The 19,009-nt window shown below is 39.0% G+C and overlaps 1 protein-coding gene across 7 annotated transcripts in view; it reads right to left on the bottom strand.

Moving 5' to 3' along the window:
• Positions 1-4,247: 4,247 nt before the first annotated feature.
• The window catches only part of JMJD1C (jumonji domain containing 1C), a 115,272-nt gene continuing 100,510 nt past the window's right edge, over positions 4,248-19,009 (bottom strand). For all 7 annotated transcript variants that reach the window (XM_083439892.1, XM_083439893.1, XM_083439890.1 and 4 more), the window contains 13 exons: positions 18,811-18,900; positions 17,451-17,578; positions 17,031-17,244; positions 14,014-14,228; positions 13,087-13,365; positions 11,053-11,221; positions 10,126-10,216; positions 9,905-10,035; positions 9,056-9,178; positions 8,321-8,460; positions 7,216-7,392; positions 6,666-6,797; positions 4,248-5,443 (listed from right to left, as the gene is read on the bottom strand). In XM_083439892.1, coding sequence (XP_083296018.1) covers positions 5,354-5,443; positions 6,666-6,797; positions 7,216-7,392; positions 8,321-8,460; positions 9,056-9,178; positions 9,905-10,035; positions 10,126-10,216; positions 11,053-11,221; positions 13,087-13,365; positions 14,014-14,228; positions 17,031-17,244; positions 17,451-17,578; positions 18,811-18,900 — 1,979 coding nt within the window. In that variant the 3' untranslated portion in view covers positions 4,248-5,353. The remainder of the gene's footprint in view (positions 5,444-6,665; positions 6,798-7,215; positions 7,393-8,320; positions 8,461-9,055; positions 9,179-9,904; positions 10,036-10,125; positions 10,217-11,052; positions 11,222-13,086; positions 13,366-14,013; positions 14,229-17,030; positions 17,245-17,450; positions 17,579-18,810; positions 18,901-19,009) is intronic.

The following is a 19,009-nucleotide window of genomic DNA, read 5'->3' as shown; positions in this document are numbered from 1 at the left end:
CACTGACTCCTGGAACAATTTTAAAAAGTGCTTTAGTTACTTTTTAAAAACAAATAAAACATAAATCAAATGCATTATTTGCACCAGCTCTTTCAACAAATTAAATACACACATACCAAACAAAACCTTCATTTCAACCTTAAGGGAAGTAGGAGTGAGAGATGGCTACAGACATTATTTCATAGTTGTTTCTCCCATATATTGTACATCAGTTTTAGTTAAAAAGTGCTAAGCACAAGAATAAAGGGCATGAAATATGTATTCAGTGTTACAGTCTATAGCAGACTGGACACAAATAGTCACAACACCTGTTAAATCTATAAACAACTACTATAGCCAAGTTCTAAAAAGGTAAAAATCCTCAGGAACAATATTATTTTTACCATTTCCCTAAAAATAAGAGAACTGGCTACGTGAAAATTTAAATGCATGGTCCCTGGGACCAGGGCTGGGAGTTGGTTCAAGGTTTTAGAAAATGATCAACCCTGTACATTCAGAGTTAGATCTTATCTAAGCAATTTTGCTGCTTCTGAGTTGCAGTTCTAGATGGGAATCTTTTGATGGCAATCAGGACACTGCTGTGCTGGACCCACTACAGACTGAACCTGGAAGTTGTGTGATTTTTAAGATCACTGCACCTATCCAACTTAAATGGGGGGACCAGACATTCATTTCTGCTCAGCCTGTTTGCTCACCACAGCAACCACTTGTCATAGTTGGACCACAGAAATAGCGTCTATGAGTATAGCAGACACATACTCTGCCAAAATATGAGTCATGCTATCCAAGCAAACAGGAAACAAAATTGATGGCACCTGTACTTCATCACAAAATATTCCTGGGAAGAAATTTGGTGTTAAATCACAACAACTGCAACAATCCATGTAATTTTAATATGTGACTTTCAGCAAATAAAAGGATTAGGAGAGATAGTTGAGAGAGAAGCAGCTTTGCTTTAAAAAGTACAGGAGAAGAGTGCTAAAGGCAAAAGTTTACTAAGTTCATGTACCAGCTATCTGCCGCTACACCTGTCTTATCCCAGCTGTAAAGAAAGGCACGGAACTGAACAGGCTGTACCTCTTATGCATTAAAATCACCAGAAGCAACTGTCATAGTGCACTACTGTTCATTCCAGCATGAGCTGCATTTTTCAGGTGTATACAATTACCATCTGGTCTGAAGAACACAGCACAATTTATGAAATGCAGGTGAGGGCCAAGAATTCATGGAATTCGTTTATAGATGACCATCAGCATGTAGAGTTTAAGGACTTACTAATCTTTCTCATGTCTTCAGCTAGAAATCTATTAACACAATATTGGCAAACAGCCTCTAACTTACCTCTAGCAGAGAAATTAATAAAGCATCCCAGAATACTAAGAAAAACAAAGAGAAAAGAAGATTTTGAAACGGTTTATTCAGTACACTGGAAAGGACAATGTTGTTTCTTCGGCACCAGCTACCCACAGCTCACTGTTAAAAAGATTAGGAGACACTGAACTGCTTTCAGGTATGAGCAGAATCTGGGTACTTTTAAATCAACAGCAGAGTGCCGTAGTGTGCTTGAAACAGTCTTTAAATCATCCGAGACACAGATTAACCAATACTTTATATCAGGCATGGGCTGACATCAGGGTCATTGGATCTGCATTTGTTGTCTACTAGAAACAAAGGAACACCAACTGGAGCCTGGCATAAAATATGGAATGGGGGCTAAACCAGTTACATAAGAAGTGGAAACCTGCAGTTGAGTTACTACGGATCAGAGATTGTTGTTAACTCCTAGGAGTTTAACCATTGATGCCTCGCTGGCTGGGGCTGCTGGGAGCTGGGAGTCTATCAACTGGAGTGTCATAGATCAGCCATCCCTACTTTACATGGTAACAGTCCAACATCCTCTTTTAACTCTAGCTCTGCTGCTTCAATGATTCAGCATTTACCTAGGTTAATAGTTACAGTTGCGTAGCCACAAGGCAGTTTCATACACCAATACTGGGCCCAGTTCAGAAAGTCAAGAACTGGGTGGTGACAGTCAAAATATGGTGGGGAGAAAACAGCACACATTATTTCACCATGTAGAGTGGAATATGAAGGTCCAATTTGTGCAACCTCCTATTTTAAAGCAATAATAATAATAATAACAACAACAACAACAACAACAACAACAACAACAACAACAACAATACCACCCCACCCATCTGACTGAGTTGCCCCAGTCACTCTGGGCAGCGTCCAACACATATACAAACATAATAAAACATAAAACATTAAAAAGCTTCCCTATACAGTGCTGCCTTCAGATATCAAGCATATCAAGTGACTGCCTTGTTAAGCTGCCAACTCCACCAGACCAAGATTGTTTCCACATAAATGAATGTCTGAACTGGGCCTTAGAATTCTAATTTTTTTAAGTCTGCAGCATGTTTTTGAATTTGTGTGTTTTCCCTTTGCTATTGCCTAGGTTGTAGCTGAAAACACATATGCAACAGACTAAACAGGAAATTTTTGATCATGTGGTTCCATCATGTAATATTTGCCATATTCTGTTTGCTTGTGGTCTCTCTTTCCTAGTTAAAATGTATTAGTTACTATGGAAACATTGCAGTTGTCACAGGGTGAGCATAATGATGCATTTAATTATAAAATCATTTCATAAATAAAATGCATGAAATCAACACAGTAGGTCTACCTAAACGTATTAACCACAATTATCCAAACACTATACTCCAATGTATCCATTTGAAAACACTCTGAAGTGCATCTCCATACAAAGAGAATGTTTCATTTTCTGCATCGCAACAGGATTTCATTCTGTCTACTCCTTCCCCTAGCAAAGTGTGTAGACACACTGGGTTGTCCAAATGGCAGGCGGGAAGGAGTACTGCCCCACCTCCAGGTCTCCCTCCCTACATACTGAGAATTAACAAGCAAATATTCTAGGGCAGATGGCATCTGCTCATTAAACACAATAGGAAATCACACTAAATTCAAGCGTGTTTGTCTGGTACCTCTTTTACATTCTAATTGAAGTGCCTAAAGAGGAGGATGTGGGACGCGGGTGGGGCTGTGGTCTAAACCACTGAGCTTGCCAATTGGAAGGTTGGTGGTTCGAATCCCCGTGACGGGTTGAGCTCCCATTGTCCGGTCCCAGCTCTTGCCAACCTAGCAATTCAAAAGCACACCCAAAAGTGCAAGTAGATAAATAGGCGGGAAGGTAAATGGTGTTTTTGTGTGCTGCTCTGGTTTCACCAGAAGCGGCTTAGTCAGGCTGGCCACATGACCTGGAAAAAATGTCTGCGGACAAAGGTTGGCTCCCTTGGCCAGTAAAGCGAGATAAGCGCCACAACCCCAGAGTCGTTCGCGACTGGACTTAACTGTCAGGGGTCCTTTACCTTTAAAGAGGAGGATGGGATGTCCTCCACAGCCACTTGGTGGAGCTTCAACCACCCAAGACACATCTACATCTTATGTGTACTATTAAGGATCTCTCACATAAACTTCAGGATGTGTCCAATCTTCCATATGCATCTAGAGATGGTAACCTTCTTTTCCTTCAAGGCCAGTTATGTCAAGGTAAGGTTTTGCTACCTGCAAAGGAATAGCGGATCCAACTAAAAGGCACAAGGGTTCTAATCAGCCACCTAGAGGGTGTTTGCAATCTCTCTCCAGTCTCCAGCCTTTCCCCCCATGAAAGCTATATGGCTAGAGCGAAGATTCTCATCCCTTTGGCTATTGACTAAGAGGACCAACTACATGCTGTATGTACCACAACAATGTATAATTAGCCCCTAACTGATGCAATTATCAGAGAAGCCTGAAACCTTGCCAAAACTTTGTCACATCAAATTTACAGATGGAATTTAAAGTAGAACATTTTCAAGTGATTAGATAGTAAATTTTAACATGGATTCAAACTTCAGTTATGCTGTGTACCCATTTTGTTGGCAACTTAGAATAAGACTATTACCTATCAACCTCTAAATACAGTCATTGGGATACTGTGCTTCAGAAGTACCAAAATATTGTAAATATACCAGTGCGGGAAAAGCATGTGATGACTTCAACTCTTAAATAGTTATTTGTAAATGTAAGATTCTACTTAACTATCATTTCCTAGCACAAAAGTTTGTGAAGGAGTTTGTCATATTTTATGAGTCTGCCAAATGCAATCTTCCTGACTGATAATAAAAGTCCAGGTTTTTTAATATGGTAATTTGAACTGTAATTAACGACAATACATAACAAGGAAGGATTTAATTTTTTTTTATTCTTCATTAGATAAACTTTCTTTGGCTCAGCCAGTTGAACTGTGCTCTAGCACATGTGAGCAGTTTCATATGAAACCTGGAGAGGGCAGAAAGATCCACACTAATTAAACACACAACAATCTGTCATTTACAATAGTCAACATTACAGACATCTGCAACCACTGTGAATGAATGAATGACTCAGACATGTGCATTTTTAACAAATGTGCCACAAAACATGAAAAACACACACAATGAGACAACATTTGATAAAGTCCTTTTAATGGAAAATGTAAAACCCCTTTCAACTTTCAAAGTACAAAGCATGTTTAACACTTGCACTTTTAACAAATTAAAGCAAGCCAATGTTTTAAAAAAATACATCATTGAATGTATATATGTATATATTTACATAGCATATTAAGTTTAATATTTAGCTTTAAAAGTTCACATAAATTTTACCAAAATGAGACAATTTTTAAATAAATTACACCTTTTTGAAAATGTTTTAATTGTACTCTGAATAGCTTCAATAAAATACTGAAGTGTCTGTAATATCTATTTTATATACTTTATATTGTACAAAGTTTACAGTTATTTGGCAGTAATTTTCAGATCATGACATGACTGCTGTGCGGTTTCAGCAATATCCCAAATGCAGGCAATAGCTGGTGTTTGTGTCCTACTCTCACAGTAACTGTCTCAATGTAGTGAAAAATATCCAAGTTATTTTAACCAAACTGTACAAATCACATTTACATTTGATCAACAATAGAGCATAGAATTCTGTGTTTTCTTCCCAAAAAAATAAATACATCTTAAATCTTTGACATTTTGAAAATTTCATTTACAGTATAATACAGAGCAGCAGAGCACTGCTTAGGATTTCCAATTTCTTTTTTTTAAAAAAACCTCTCATTTAAATCACAACAGCTGTGATGAGAAGCTAGTTTGTTGCAGCGTCAGTAGCAAGTAAAATACAACAAATATATTTTCTTGGCACTGATGGTTCGTGCAGCTTAGATTAGTGAGTAGATTTCTTTTATTATAAAGAAAAAAGATAAAATACGTTCTTCTGACCCAAAAAGGACAGAGAGCGTGCACACTTAATTTTCCTCCATATCTTCTAGTTCATGTTCATGAATCTTCAAAGCTCTCACCATTTCCTTAACTGTATGATACAAAATATTTTTAATCTGTAAAAAGAAATTCGGAGAGATTGGTGATTAGCAGAGTACCAGACAATGTAAAGGAAGGCATAAGAGAGGAAAACACTGAAAGGGAAAAAAGACTGCATCATTTTTGGAGGTTCTTTGTTTACAATCAAGTGGTAAAAAGATTAAGAACGCTTTTATAATTTGTATAAAGCCCTGAGCTCACACAGGGTCTAAGCCTGTTCTTTTTAAGGAGAGAAGACAATACTGGGTGGGGGCACAGAGCAAATTCAGTATACCCCAATTGGTTGTCCTGTTATATGGTAGTTTCTCCCTGGGGAAAACGAGAGAGGGAGAAGGGCAGGGCTCAGCAAGGCTTACCTTGCCTGGGCTGGTTCACTGCCACGGAGCCACCTCCATGGGCTGGATCGCGGGCGTGCTTTCCGGCGCCGCAAAAGCGAGTCCCTGTGCCGTGCTGGTTTAGTGCAGGGACTCGCTGAGCGGGCGGCTCGGGGGCCAGTAAAACGACCCCTGTGGGCTGCTTGTGGCCCATGGGGCTTAGGTTGCGGACTCCTGGAGTAGAGTGAGCACGTACAAGCCGAAGATGTGCACCTGTCATACCATTATATGGTCTTGTTGGAGCCCATAACCTTGTTCCTGTATAGGAATTATTCTGGATGATAATAATAATTTACATGCTGCCCATCTGACTGGGTTGTCCTAGCCACTTTGGGCTGCTTCCAACAAATCAAAACATTAAACACAGTAAAACATCAAACATTTAAAAATTCCCTATACTGTTCTACAAGCTAAGGATCTACTTAAATTGTATTTCAAAATACATCTATAGGATTTTACACATACATACACATCTGGGTCCTAATTCTACAGGGAAGGGGGAAATGGAGAGTCCATTTTTTTTCTTTACTATGAACCTAATACATAGTTTCCCCGCTCTTATTTAAAAAGGCTTATTTAATTGTTACAGCGGCCATAAGCAGATTTAGCCATGGTTTTCATTTTATGCATTTTTCAATTGTAAACTGCCCTGTGATCCTTGGACGAAAGGCAATATAGAAATTTAATAACTAACTAACTAAATAACTAAATAACACACATGGAAATGCTCAGAAAAGCCAATGTGAAACTATCACAAATGAAAGTGATACTACTGTCTCATATTCAATGCACACATTCAAAGTTAACATGAGAAAGGACTGATGTTTCATCAGAAATGGAGTTATGACAAGCACTCATTTGTTACCTGCAGCTTATCATCATAATTGATTTCTTCCTTCGAGAGCCTCAATTCTTGTGTTAAGTGAAATGACTGTATAAGGTGCTCTGGAGACACAAAGTCTTCAGTTACTTGAATACAGCTATGAAAATTCTGTACCTGAGCAAGAAACAGAAACAAAAAACAACAACATTCTGAATTGTTCTTGGGCAAACGAGAAAAAGTTTTTTTTTAAAGCCAGTGTGCATTGATCACAGTTTTCCAAATCACCGAAAAACCCTACTATGCATTCAAATACCCGTAGAGTTGCATGCAAATTTTCCAGCTGATTAGATAGGAAAATTGTGTGTGTGTGTGTGTAATTTTTATCAGCATGAGCATTGCATTCGCTGTAGGGTCAGCCCTCTGACCACCCCACAATTTCTCTCTCTCACATACATATGAGGAGGGGGTGCGCACACACCCCATTACCGCCTTCATACATCCTCTTGGGTTGCTCCACTCTTGGACACCAAATATTACAACAGCTTGTCTGAGGTATTTAGTGACTCTAGTAAGAATAAATTGATGTTTTTACCTGGTGAAGTGCTCCTGCTGGTAAAACAATGGCATCACCAAGGAACTGGATTAGAGTGCAGGTTTTTACTCCATATTCTTCAAAAAGTCTTTGACGGAGTTTTCTGTTTACATACCAACTCTGGTCACGTATCGGATCATGTTCTGGCAAAACATCTAAACCTTGTTCTTTTGCCATCTGTAATATGTTATAAGCAAAAGTGAATGCTGTGTGGTTTTAAGTAATATCTATGTTCACAAAATCCTTTCATTCTAACATCTTATTTCTAACATAAATACAGTTTCAGTTTCAGAACTCTCCTATGAAACTTTGAAGACCTCAGGGGGAAATGGGGGAAAAACGGCTCCCTCCCCCCCATGTCTCGTACAGACTGCTTGGACCGTATCTCAGAGATCTTATTTAAAATATTTATATCCTGACTTTTGGTCGAGGCTCCTACAACTGGCTTGTAATCTAAAATAACTTTACTTAAAGACATAAAAAAATATGAAAAGGAAAAGTAAAAACCAAAAACCTCCGAAACAGAGCTAGAAAAATAACTGAATAAACCACGTTCCATAGCTTTGCTGCTTCTTGGACAAAGAAGCTCTGTCTCAAGCGGTTCTCCACCAGATTACACCTGGTAGAGGAACTAGAACAAAGCTTCCAAGAAAAATCTTAAGGCAGCCTATCGCAACGTGGAGCTCTTCAGATATTTTGGATTCCAACTCCAACCATACCTTACATTAGCCATGCTGGCTTGGGTTGATGGGAGTTGTAGTCCAAAACATTGAGGGCACCAGGTTGGGGGAGGCTGTCTTAAAGCAGAGAAACACAGATGCAACTGAAGGGAAGAAAACCATCTCATTGTTTGGATAGTCACTTCCTGCAAGTGAGCACAAGTGTATCCAACACTCCCCACCCCAAAAATGAAGGATCCCATCAACAATTCAATGAGTACTGAGCATGCTCAGTGGGCAAGGAATTCTGGCTGACTGTTAGGGGAAAGGAAGGAAAACCTGGGGAAGGATGATGGAACAGAGTGGCTGGTACCCAGGACACAAGCATTTGCCCATCACAAATCTTACACACAATAATACCAATATACATTCATTGTAAATCTAACCTTCTGTAGAAACTCCCTTATCTTGTCAGCATCCTTGCTGGCATAAATGTGCCACAAAGCACCAGGCAGTTCACTTGAATCCTTCAGTCTTTTTCTTAGAAGATCATCCAAATCTTCCTCTTCAAACTTCTTTAATACCACTGAGAATTCAGAAATGCAATTACTTTCCAGAGCTGGAGAAATTCTTGCTTTAGATTCAACACTTTACCATAAATCTCTCCCTCCTTAACAAAAAGGGGCAGGGTGGAGCAAATCCACATTCACTGAGTAAAAAGTATAATGGAGCAAATCTAAAACAATAGGAGTACCAGGGGAAAGCTTAGAAACACCTTTGCTACACAAAGGCTTTCTGTGTCTCCATGGAAAATACCAGAATCCAGTTTGGAGCAATTCACCCTCCCCCAGTGCCACAGTTCAACCTATTCAGAAGGGTTCCCTAATCCTGAGGGTCTTGGGAAGTGAAGTGAGAAGAGGGGGGCAGAAAGGTTATTCTTTGCCAAACCCCTTCCATGAGCACTTCCTAGAATATAAGTCATTACATCCAATAATACTTTGCAAAATGGGGGGTGTGGGGTGGGGAGAGAGTGTCCTTTAATCCGAATGAGCACCAAAGGATTGTTAAAGTATCAAGTGGATTGATTTAGGTTTCATTTACAGGGTGTAGATCAGCTATTAAGTAAGTTGTGCCAACTCATATTTTTCTGTTTAATAAAGATTGTATTATTTTTACTCTACCTGATTTTGAAGGAACGCCATTCCCTTTTGCTATGCCAACGCTGACAAGGACGTTCACCACGTCAGATACCTCAATATGAAGATTTGTAGTTCCTATATCATGATCTTTAGCAGCAGCTACACCTTTTTCAAACAGAATATATAGAATATGCTGAAGGGCATTTTAAGGCCTTCACAAATTATCATAGACTTGTAAAATGTTTTCCTGCGAAATTGTTTTCTTAAACAAATGCTGCTTTTATAATGTATAAGATAATGTATAATGTATAAGGAGTTAGCAGTCTGATATAAACCCACACTTATATCAGATAGCCATGAGAGTGTTATTCAACTAAGTTTTACTCAGATGAGACCCACGGAAATGAATGAAAACGCCTAAGTTAGGCCCATTAATTTCAATGAACCTACTCTGAGTAAAACTTATCTGAATACCACCCAATTATTTCACTTACATCAGGAGCAGTAATGTGTTTTCTCTCATCTCAATGTACACTGAATATGTACATGCATACTCCCTCCTCATTCATCAGGGAATTCTGTTAAGTGGCCAAGTTAACTGACATCTGTAACTCCCTTTTATCAAACATCTTTATATTACCATGACCACATTATCACATGCTTTGACCCTCTCAAATTTATTGATTCTTCCATTTCCTATAAACTCGCCTTTCTTAACCTTTCCACCTGTTGCTCCTTCTTTGAGATTCCCCCAACCTCTTTATCCCTTCTTCATGCTCATCCCCACTTTTGTGTCTCTGGCTCTTCCAACCACTCAAAGGCGAGAAGGTGTTTAATAATGAGGAGACACAATCCCCTGACCTGACACAAGCAGTATTGTAAGTTACTTACCATATGCACTGCATAATCTGGGCCCTAGATCTGGGCGCACAAAAAAACCTGGCAAGTATGAAGCTAAATTCAGTTTTCCTTCTGGGTTGCAATATTCAGGCAGTGGCAAACATTTTAATAAGTCTTCATATCTGGAAAAAAAGAGTAAAATAAACATAAATAATTTTTCAGTAAACAAAAAGCCCAACCCATCAATTGATGAGCTAAATAATACTAAATACCTTGCAGGCATCATGGTCTTGAAATCGTCTCCTGAAGGAAAGTCTTTCAACTTAAGTATAACTGTTTCTCCATTTTTAATTTTTTGCCGTTCTGCAAACAGTGAAGAGATCAGTGAGTGTGCTACCAGATGGGGGAAAAGAGGATTTTTTAAATAATTGTTTTAAAAATAACTTAGAAGATATCCCATCTTTTTGATCATGGAGTAACAGGGTTGATAAGGCATTTACCAACATCGGGGGGGGGGGGGGAATCTTGAAATTCCAATTTTTTGGCTTTGATATCCGATATTAAAACTGCTCTACTAGTTAATACTACATTGCAATTCTGTTTGGCTGTATACTCAAATTTTGAATGTATAAAACACACACACACTGTAAACATTTAGGCATTTTAGAGATTGAAATACAGAATGGAAGATAATTGAATGTACATACTATACTGTCAAATGTCAAAAATGGGTTTTCAAAAACAAACAAACATTAAAGCAAAATGCACACTATTATATAGCAATACAGATATTTTCCAATTCATGCTCATGCCTGTCACTGGAAGTAATTGGTGTCTCTGATCTGATTTTTTTTTTTATCAAGGAAGCGGCCTACAGGTTCACATTGAGGTTTTTCTTTTTAAAATAAAATAAGCAGAACATATAATTATGAAATATTACTAAGGCTTATTTTGCATTAGTATATTTTGTAAAGGGAGGGTCCTGTCAAGTCTAAATACTTCTCAACTGAACTTAATGGAAAGAATTAAGCACACAATCAACTCTTGGGCAATTAACAGCATCCTGTCCCAAACTAAATATTCTCTGGCAAATAATGAAAAAGGAAGGACCCCCACAATTCTCTGATATCCTCTTTTTCCAGATTATAGATAGGTATTTTATTTGGGTCTGTTATAGTCCTATACAAAGCACAACATACTTGAAACTTCTTCAAAGCCATCCCAAAATTCCTTGACACTGCCGCTGGAAGTAATGCTGTCTTTGCAATTCAAGAGATCAGCTTTGAGATCACCAAAATCTGAACTAATAAAATCTGCCTTCCATAAGCTAGCATTCAGTTTCTTCTGCATTCCAGACACTAATACGGGCTGAAAAGGAAAACAGAAAAGTGGAAATAAGCAAGAGCACTTAAAAAATGGATTCATGCATATTTCCATCAGTCTTGAAAGGACATCTTTTCTTCACTGCACAGAAGTTTAGAATATTAACTGTTCATCAATAAATATTGGGACACCTTCATTTAGGCCTGTGAAGTGTCTTTAACATAGCATGATTTTCAGAGTTTCTACTCTTTTCATTTGTCTCACATTTCAAGTTCTTTCTACTATTTCTCAACTCGTTTTCTTAAATGCTGATTTGCAAGACTGCTGTTTATACCACCAAGAGATGAAAATTAGTCCAAACATTAGTAATATCCTCTATGAAGAATTCTTAAGTTCAGATTTACTCTCAAAACAATAACCGATAAAACAATTTACCTGCTACTTACTGCATAATGAGACTTCATACTTAGAAGCAATTAATTTGCCAGCAATGGAAATATATAGTGAGATGCAACATTGCGTGAGTGTGAATCAGCTCATGCAATGGGGGTTCTTCATCTCCTCCCCACTGCAGCCCCCTAAATCTGCTCTGGAGAATTGCTGAATGCTCCAGAGCAGGGGTTTTTGACGGGGGCTGTAGGGGAGAAAAGAGAAAACACAAGTCTTGTTTTGTAAGTGGGTTTCTGTTGCACAAGTGGAAAAACATCACCAGATGTTGCCCACTGACGAACCTCAACACAATTAGACTACAACTAAGACCCTGTTAGTTTTCTTCCTAACTGAGAGTGCAAAAGGAGTTGTTAGGTTGATCTTTACTGAAGTGAAGGCACAAGACTGGGGGTTGATCATCAGTGAGCTGCGCACAGGTGAGCTGCATGCAAGCTGCTGGCTAGCCCTGTGGAGCCTCCTTTTATTGAGACAAATATGCAAACCCAAGCAGATACATTTGGGGCTGTGACCTTTACACATCTTCGGGTCCCGAGATTGTGGGGTGGTACAAAGTTATTTTGGCACCTGTTTCCACCGCGTCATTTTCCCCTTGCACAGTGTATGACGGAGACAAAAAGTCTCAGGGACAAAGGTTATAGACAGGACACCGCAGACTGCTGAGACTGCAAAAGGTCAGACAGAGGAAATGATGCTCAGACAGCTGTGGCCTGTCGGGGGGGGGGGGGTTGTGCCCTGCACCCCAGGGTCACGCGTGCAGGCAGACTCCGCGATATCCCTACACTTTACACATATATACTGAGGTGATATTGCACAACAAACATTAATAGGGAACACTTTAACTGGTCCATAATTCTCAGTATTTACTGTTCTTGGCCTTAACCCACACTTAAAATTTTGTTAATGCATTAAGTTTTAACTTCAAGACTGGCATTAAAATGATAATACATTGAGCTATGTGACTGGTCACTTTTGTCAGCAGAGACCAAGAACTCTCTCTGATAGTACATCCCTGCTACTGTTGTGGGTTATAGTTCTTCCCCCTTCCGTTATAGCTAAAATACTGTTCTGAAGACTATTTCATGACAAGGAAGTATTGCAAAATTTACATGAGGTGCCATGTTGGTGATATTGCATAATCCTTATCTTACTTTCCCCCAGTTAGTCTGGAATAGTCTTCAAGGCAAAATGAGGCATCTGTATTACAAACCATATATAATGAGGCAAGTGGCAGTTAGTGAGGGACTCTGGCTGAAGCGTTAGGAAGTGGTAATCCTTAGGCCACATTTGGCTGCATCCACTGACAAATGGATTCTCTTCATTTAAACTCGACAACCCTCATGGTCCCTTCCAACTCTACAATTCTATGAATCTATGAAATCCAACAACAGATCTAAAATTAAGGTGCAAGCATGCTGTCTCATAAGCCCCTTTCTAGGTGCTGAAGGGCATTTTAAACATACCTTTCCTTGCTTCCAACAATCCTTGAAAAGTTTCCAGTTGTTGCTGTTTTTATGATCACTGAGCCACAAAATGTGTTTATCACAGAGCCATGAATGTGGAACATCACTGAACAATGTGCTGCAATCATCTGTAATAATTTTTCTCTCATCCTTTGGCTCATCCTTCACTTCAGATTTTACATTTATCTTTGGTGTTCTATTTGGTGGAATCTTGTTTTCTACAACTGAAGCAATTATGTCCTCAAGAATGTTTGGCATCGTCCTTCCACCTTTGCTACTCTATTGGAAAAATAAAATGAGGACTTAAGCAATATTGAACTTGTCAGGAGGAAACCTTTCATTATCAGACCATAGAAGAGGTGCTACAGTAATAATAACCAATAGTGCAATCAAACTGAAAACTACAATAATATATGATATTATAGTCTCATTCATTAAAAAATGATATTCTGATAACAAACTGATACAAACCCCTCTGATTTTTACACAAACAATAAAAGACGATGAGATTGCAGGAGCTGAACTCTTTAGTGAATTGCTCGTGTAATATTTACATGCATAGACAGAGCCTTAAAATGTTGTTAATAAGTTTGAACTTTAACTAAGTTAGTTCATAACTAAACTTTTTAAGGGAAACCATCGCAGACTGAGATCCAGAGAATTGCATAACTAACTCCACATGCCCAAGGAACCTTTGGACTCATGAAAAACAGCCCCCTTGTTCTGCAGTGAGAAAAAATTCAAGAGCAGTTAATGAGAATTCCAAATAATAGCACTGGACATGCCCAGGCCCTTAGGTATACAATTTCATTCTATGACGAATATCATACAGTGATAGCAGTTCCATTTAGACATTGCTCTCTAAGCTATATTTAAGCCCTTCTCACTCAAGAACATTTGGAGCAAGGCATTTGGTAACAAACTCACTGCAGTTCCTGTAGAATAAACTGGTGCAAAAGCAATGCCAGCATCTGTAGAGCCGAGACGCAGTTTTCCAGCAGTAGTGGTGAGCAAGTCTCGTAACGTTGAGCCCTGCTCGCTATTTTGAGACAAAGGAGTTGGCATCTTGTAGTTCAGAGATTCTGAACTGTCTTGGTCCTGCTCTTCCTTTGTATGCTTTCCAAGAGGGCAGTCTTTGTTTTCTAAAATAAAAAGGATTAATCGTACATAATTGTGCCATGATACAACATGATCTACTTGTAGCGCTTATTGCCTTATTTTTTTTGGGGGGGGGGGGTTTATTGGGTTGTTTTTGTTTTTATTTTGATTGTGTATTTCATGTTTTTATGTTGTGACTTTATCCTGTGAACTGCCCTGAGGCTTGTGGGTATAGGGTGGAGGACAAATTTAATAAATAATAGTAATATTTCCCTGAACACATGGGGATGAATTAAATCTTCCAAATTAGACCCTATTTTACTATGTAAATGGCATTTGTGACTGTTGAGTGTCCTGTCATAAATGACAAATATGGTAACTAAAAGAAAGGCTGGAAACACATGCCATCGGCATATGGTTTTCCTATCATATACAAAAAATTGTTTAGTTTGATGCCTCCAGAAGGTGCCAACACACAAGACTGGAAAATATGTAATTTCCATTGCTTTTTATATTATAAAAAAATAGCAAACTGTGAATGATGACATAGATCAATCATTTACAAGACCAGTTCAGACACAATGGGAACCCAGAGTTTTCTGCAATGTGAATTAGTTGTGACAAGCCTTGGTCTTAGGAATTTTCTCCTCCCCTTCTCTTTTCCATGTCAGAACAGATGGCCAGATACACCCACTTTTGTTTAAAACTAATCAAAGTCCCCTGGAGGTGTCAGAAGAACAATTTGAGAACTACAATTTGAGAAAAAGCTGGAATGAGACCACAATATGATCCTGGTCTGTTCTTCCTAACCATAGCTTAGTAGTTCCTTGAGTTCATATATCATAAGGAACCAAAGATAGTTTCAAAGTGGAAGCAAAGATTTCTAGTCTCCTCCTTACAGGTATGAAAGAGCAGGAGGAGAAGTATGCAAGTCTGGGGGCCATTCACATTGTGGGGTAACAAGGTTTTCATATGAATCTGACCCTAGTGTTTTGGGAATCCAGTAAGAAATATAACCCGCCCCCCCCGCCCCCAATTTCTCATTTTTGTGAAAAAATAACACTAATAGTAGTCTGGTGAGTCTGAAAATTCATGAAAGAAATAAATTACTTTTATTTTCTGGCTAGCTGTTGCGTCCAATCTCAAAATGCTAAAGTAATTTATAGTTATATTGAATGATACTGAAGTTCATGACCATAATCCAACACTCTTCCAACCACTGACTTCAGTGAATATAAATGTGCCTGTGTGCTGGATTGTGGCTCAAATATATAAATGTGCTGGAAGAATTCATATTCACCACAGCCTCTTCTATGCCCCTAGGCATCCTTCTGTATTTAACATTTTCTGGTTACAGATGGCATTTCTTGCTCACAGAACAGAACAAGGAGGGCATTGAACGAGGGCTGAAGAAAAGAGGCATATGATGTGGCTAGGCTTTTTGTGATAATATTGCACAGGGGATATTCACTACCCTCTCCCAGGACTCCTGAGAAAACACCACCTAGCTCTGCTGTTCATTAGAAGTCGCATTGTATTACTACTGCTAATATTTAAACAAAATGTATATATTGCTTGATAGTAAACAAAACCTCTGTGCGGTTTTAAGAAACAATCTGTAAAAGGAGAGAGGGACCAAATAAGGCGGCTGAAGTTGAAAGCCTGTTCAGGCATTTGCAGAGCTACATAGTAAACAAATACTTTGTCTTAATGAAACACTAAAGCTTCACTCCTTCACTCCTCACCCTCCCCAGTTCCTCTTTTTGCAGTATATCCAAGCGTTACTCTACTTCTGCTGTATTTATATTGTAACCACACTGTCAATATAAAAGTTGTAAACATGAATGTATGAACAAGCAGCCGAACCATATTGGTTGGTCTTTTTGCTGCAGACTCATTCACAGCTCCTCTGGAGTAATGTGTCATTCAGTCTACAGAAATCAAGGCAAAGCCCTCCAGTACTGCCTGCTTCCACGAGATTATTGGAAGTCTGAATTAGCTTTCTTTTTATTCTAGAAGGACCATTTGTTCCTTCCTATCCTCTTCATTCCTGCCCATGCAACATACATTTTTCTTAACATGGAAAGTTTACACAACAAAAAAACGTAATGATAATGTAGGTCCCTGTAATGATAATTAACGATAAACTGGGTAATCTTGCAAAACACCTGTCATTTCAGAAATCTAACGTGTAAAGGAGGCCTATTCTGTGGCAGCCTGCTTGCACAACAGCCACCCATCCCACTAGCATAGAAGTCGAGAACCTGTTGCCCCCAGATGTTGTTGGGCTATTGCTCCCATTGTTCCTGATCATTAGCCACACTTGCTGCGTCTGGCGGAAATGGCAGTCCAGTGATATCTGGAGGGTGACTGGTTCTCCACTCCTGTACTAGGAGAAATCTTGTGCAGCACAACAGCTGAATCCAATGGGAGTCCTATTCTTATCAGAGGGCCTTCTAGGTAGTGGTGCCCACCCTGTGGAACACCCTCCCATCAGATGTCAAGGAGATGAGTAACTATATAACCTTTAGAAGACACCTGAAGGCAGCCCAGTATAGGGACGTTTTTCAAGGTTTAATGTTTTATGTTTTTATATGTTGGAAGCCACCCAGAGTGGCTGGGGCAACCCAGTCAGATGGGCGGGGTACAAATAAGTTGTTGTTGCTGTTGCTGTTCTCAAAGCTGTTGTGCAACTGCCTAACACAACCAGTTGTTGTTGTTATTGGTGACAGTTAAGCTTGTGTGCTATTTCTTGAACAAAATTAAGATTCTCAAACTTCCTGTGCTAATGTTATATTGGATCTCACCCGCAATCTGCTTTCTAATCAACATATCCCATTATTTACCTTTCTTTTCTTCCCTGGCCTTTTGTTCTGCTAGATCTGCCAACCAGTGCAGTGGTGACTGGGATTCAGGAGGAGTTAACTTGCTGTCTGTGCTCACGTCACTTCCTGGGCTTGTATTACCGTTTGTCTCAGATTTCTGAGATGCCTTCTGCTGTTGCAACTCAGGTATGCACAGAGAAATTTTATTACTGTGATTAAGGACGTTCTGCAAAATCTGTAGGACACAACAATTCAATTAAGCACTTTGCATATGATAAAACAGTAATTACTTTAAGACCCTAATGCAGCATATGTAAACTATGCTTTAGTGATGCACAGTTAAGCAGCACTGAAAGTCAATAGCATATGCAACTGTGCATCTTAAAAGTGTCATAACAAATATTAACAAAATTATATTTGATCACTAAGCTGTGGCCTTACCTGAGATACACCATTCATTGAAGGGAACTTGCCAAGTTGTAAATTCTGTTTGCTGGCACACTGGCAATGGGCTCTAATCTCATGTTTCTCTCTAAGATTATGCATTGCTTCAAGAAGTTCCATTAATACTATAAAATATTAAGAAAACAATGAATTATACAGTTTTGAAGCTGACCACCTCAAACTTCATCTGCATCCGCACACCAAAGAGAATAGAGACCAAACCCTTAGAACCAGTTCCACCTTTGCCAACACATTTCAGAATTTTACCCCAAAATAAACAGCAAAATTCTGACACTAGCTATCTTCAACATGATTTTTTAAAAGATGTCATTTTTTTAAATAAAAAAATCTTGTTAACATGGTTAAGTACCATTTTTATTACATAGGGTAAGCTGCCGAATTTGAGGGACACAAACAAGAGGGATACTTAATGGGGAAAGGCAGAGAAGGGCTTGACGCATGAATAAACAAAGCTCATAAAGCACGACCATCATTAAAACAGCATTTCCTGCACACTGCAACCTTTAAAAGCAATGCTGGCCTGCCACTTCATGTTTTTTCTGTGTTGCTTTCCCACCCTAGACAAAGGGCAGCAGCACATTTTATACAGCAATGGCCACTTGCTGCAGGTACGTGATGGTTTACATGAATAATCCAATTAAACACACAATAAAATCAAAATGTATTTAAAATGCACCAAGAACCATCACTAGCTAATCAAAGAAACAAAAAAGCATTTCCAGTTAAACTCATTAAAACCAGGAGGACCCTAGGTGCTCGTTCTATACCAAGTTAGCCAGTGTATATGTAGATGTTGTTGGGCTAAAACTTCCATTCTCTCTGAAAACTGACCAAGCTAGCTTGGGCTGTCGGGAGGGGAAGTCCAGCAACATCTGGAGGGCACCAGGTTGGCTACTCCTGGTCTGTCCCATGAACTCTGATGAAGTAAAAGGTCTTGATCTCTTTCCTAAAATCCTGCAAAAAGCTTTTGAACAAATCCATACTTTACACTTCTGCTATGTGGAACACTGATGTAACCATCATTCCAATCAGACCTCAGCCTTCACTGATCTATAAAAGTTTATAAACTATGACCAGGAACAAAATAAGTTATAATTTTATACTTAAAATTCTGATCTCAGCTACGGCCTGGTTTACAAAAGAGTGCCTTTTCAGATGAAGGCTTGACAATGTGCAGAAAGCACATTTCCTTCTGAGGCTCAAGAACATTGTGAAATACCTTCCATCTTAGGAAAAGAGACGCAATACCTCTGAGTCTGCAGCACTAGCTATGAACCCTGAAATGCAGTACCAATATTCATTGATACAAAAGCTTTGACCTTCATTATGATCTTACCTGTTCCAGGAATGATCTGGGTTGGCATTAAATGTTTGTGATCATGAGGCTGCCCTTTCACACATTTCATCCAGGCGTACAATTCTTTATCTGTGAAGGCATTAACAGTTTACATCAGGGGTCAGCAACCTTTTTCAGCCATGGGCCGGTCTACCGTCCCTCGGACCTTGTGGTGGGCCAGACTATATTTTTTTGTGGG

The sequence above is a fragment of the Podarcis tiliguerta genome (assembly GCF_965153285.1).
Source record: "Podarcis tiliguerta genome assembly, chromosome: 5".
Taxonomy (NCBI): domain Eukaryota; kingdom Metazoa; phylum Chordata; class Lepidosauria; order Squamata; family Lacertidae; genus Podarcis; species Podarcis tiliguerta.
Note: the sequence above shows the minus strand (reverse complement) of the source record. Positions and strands in the feature narration are given on the sequence as shown.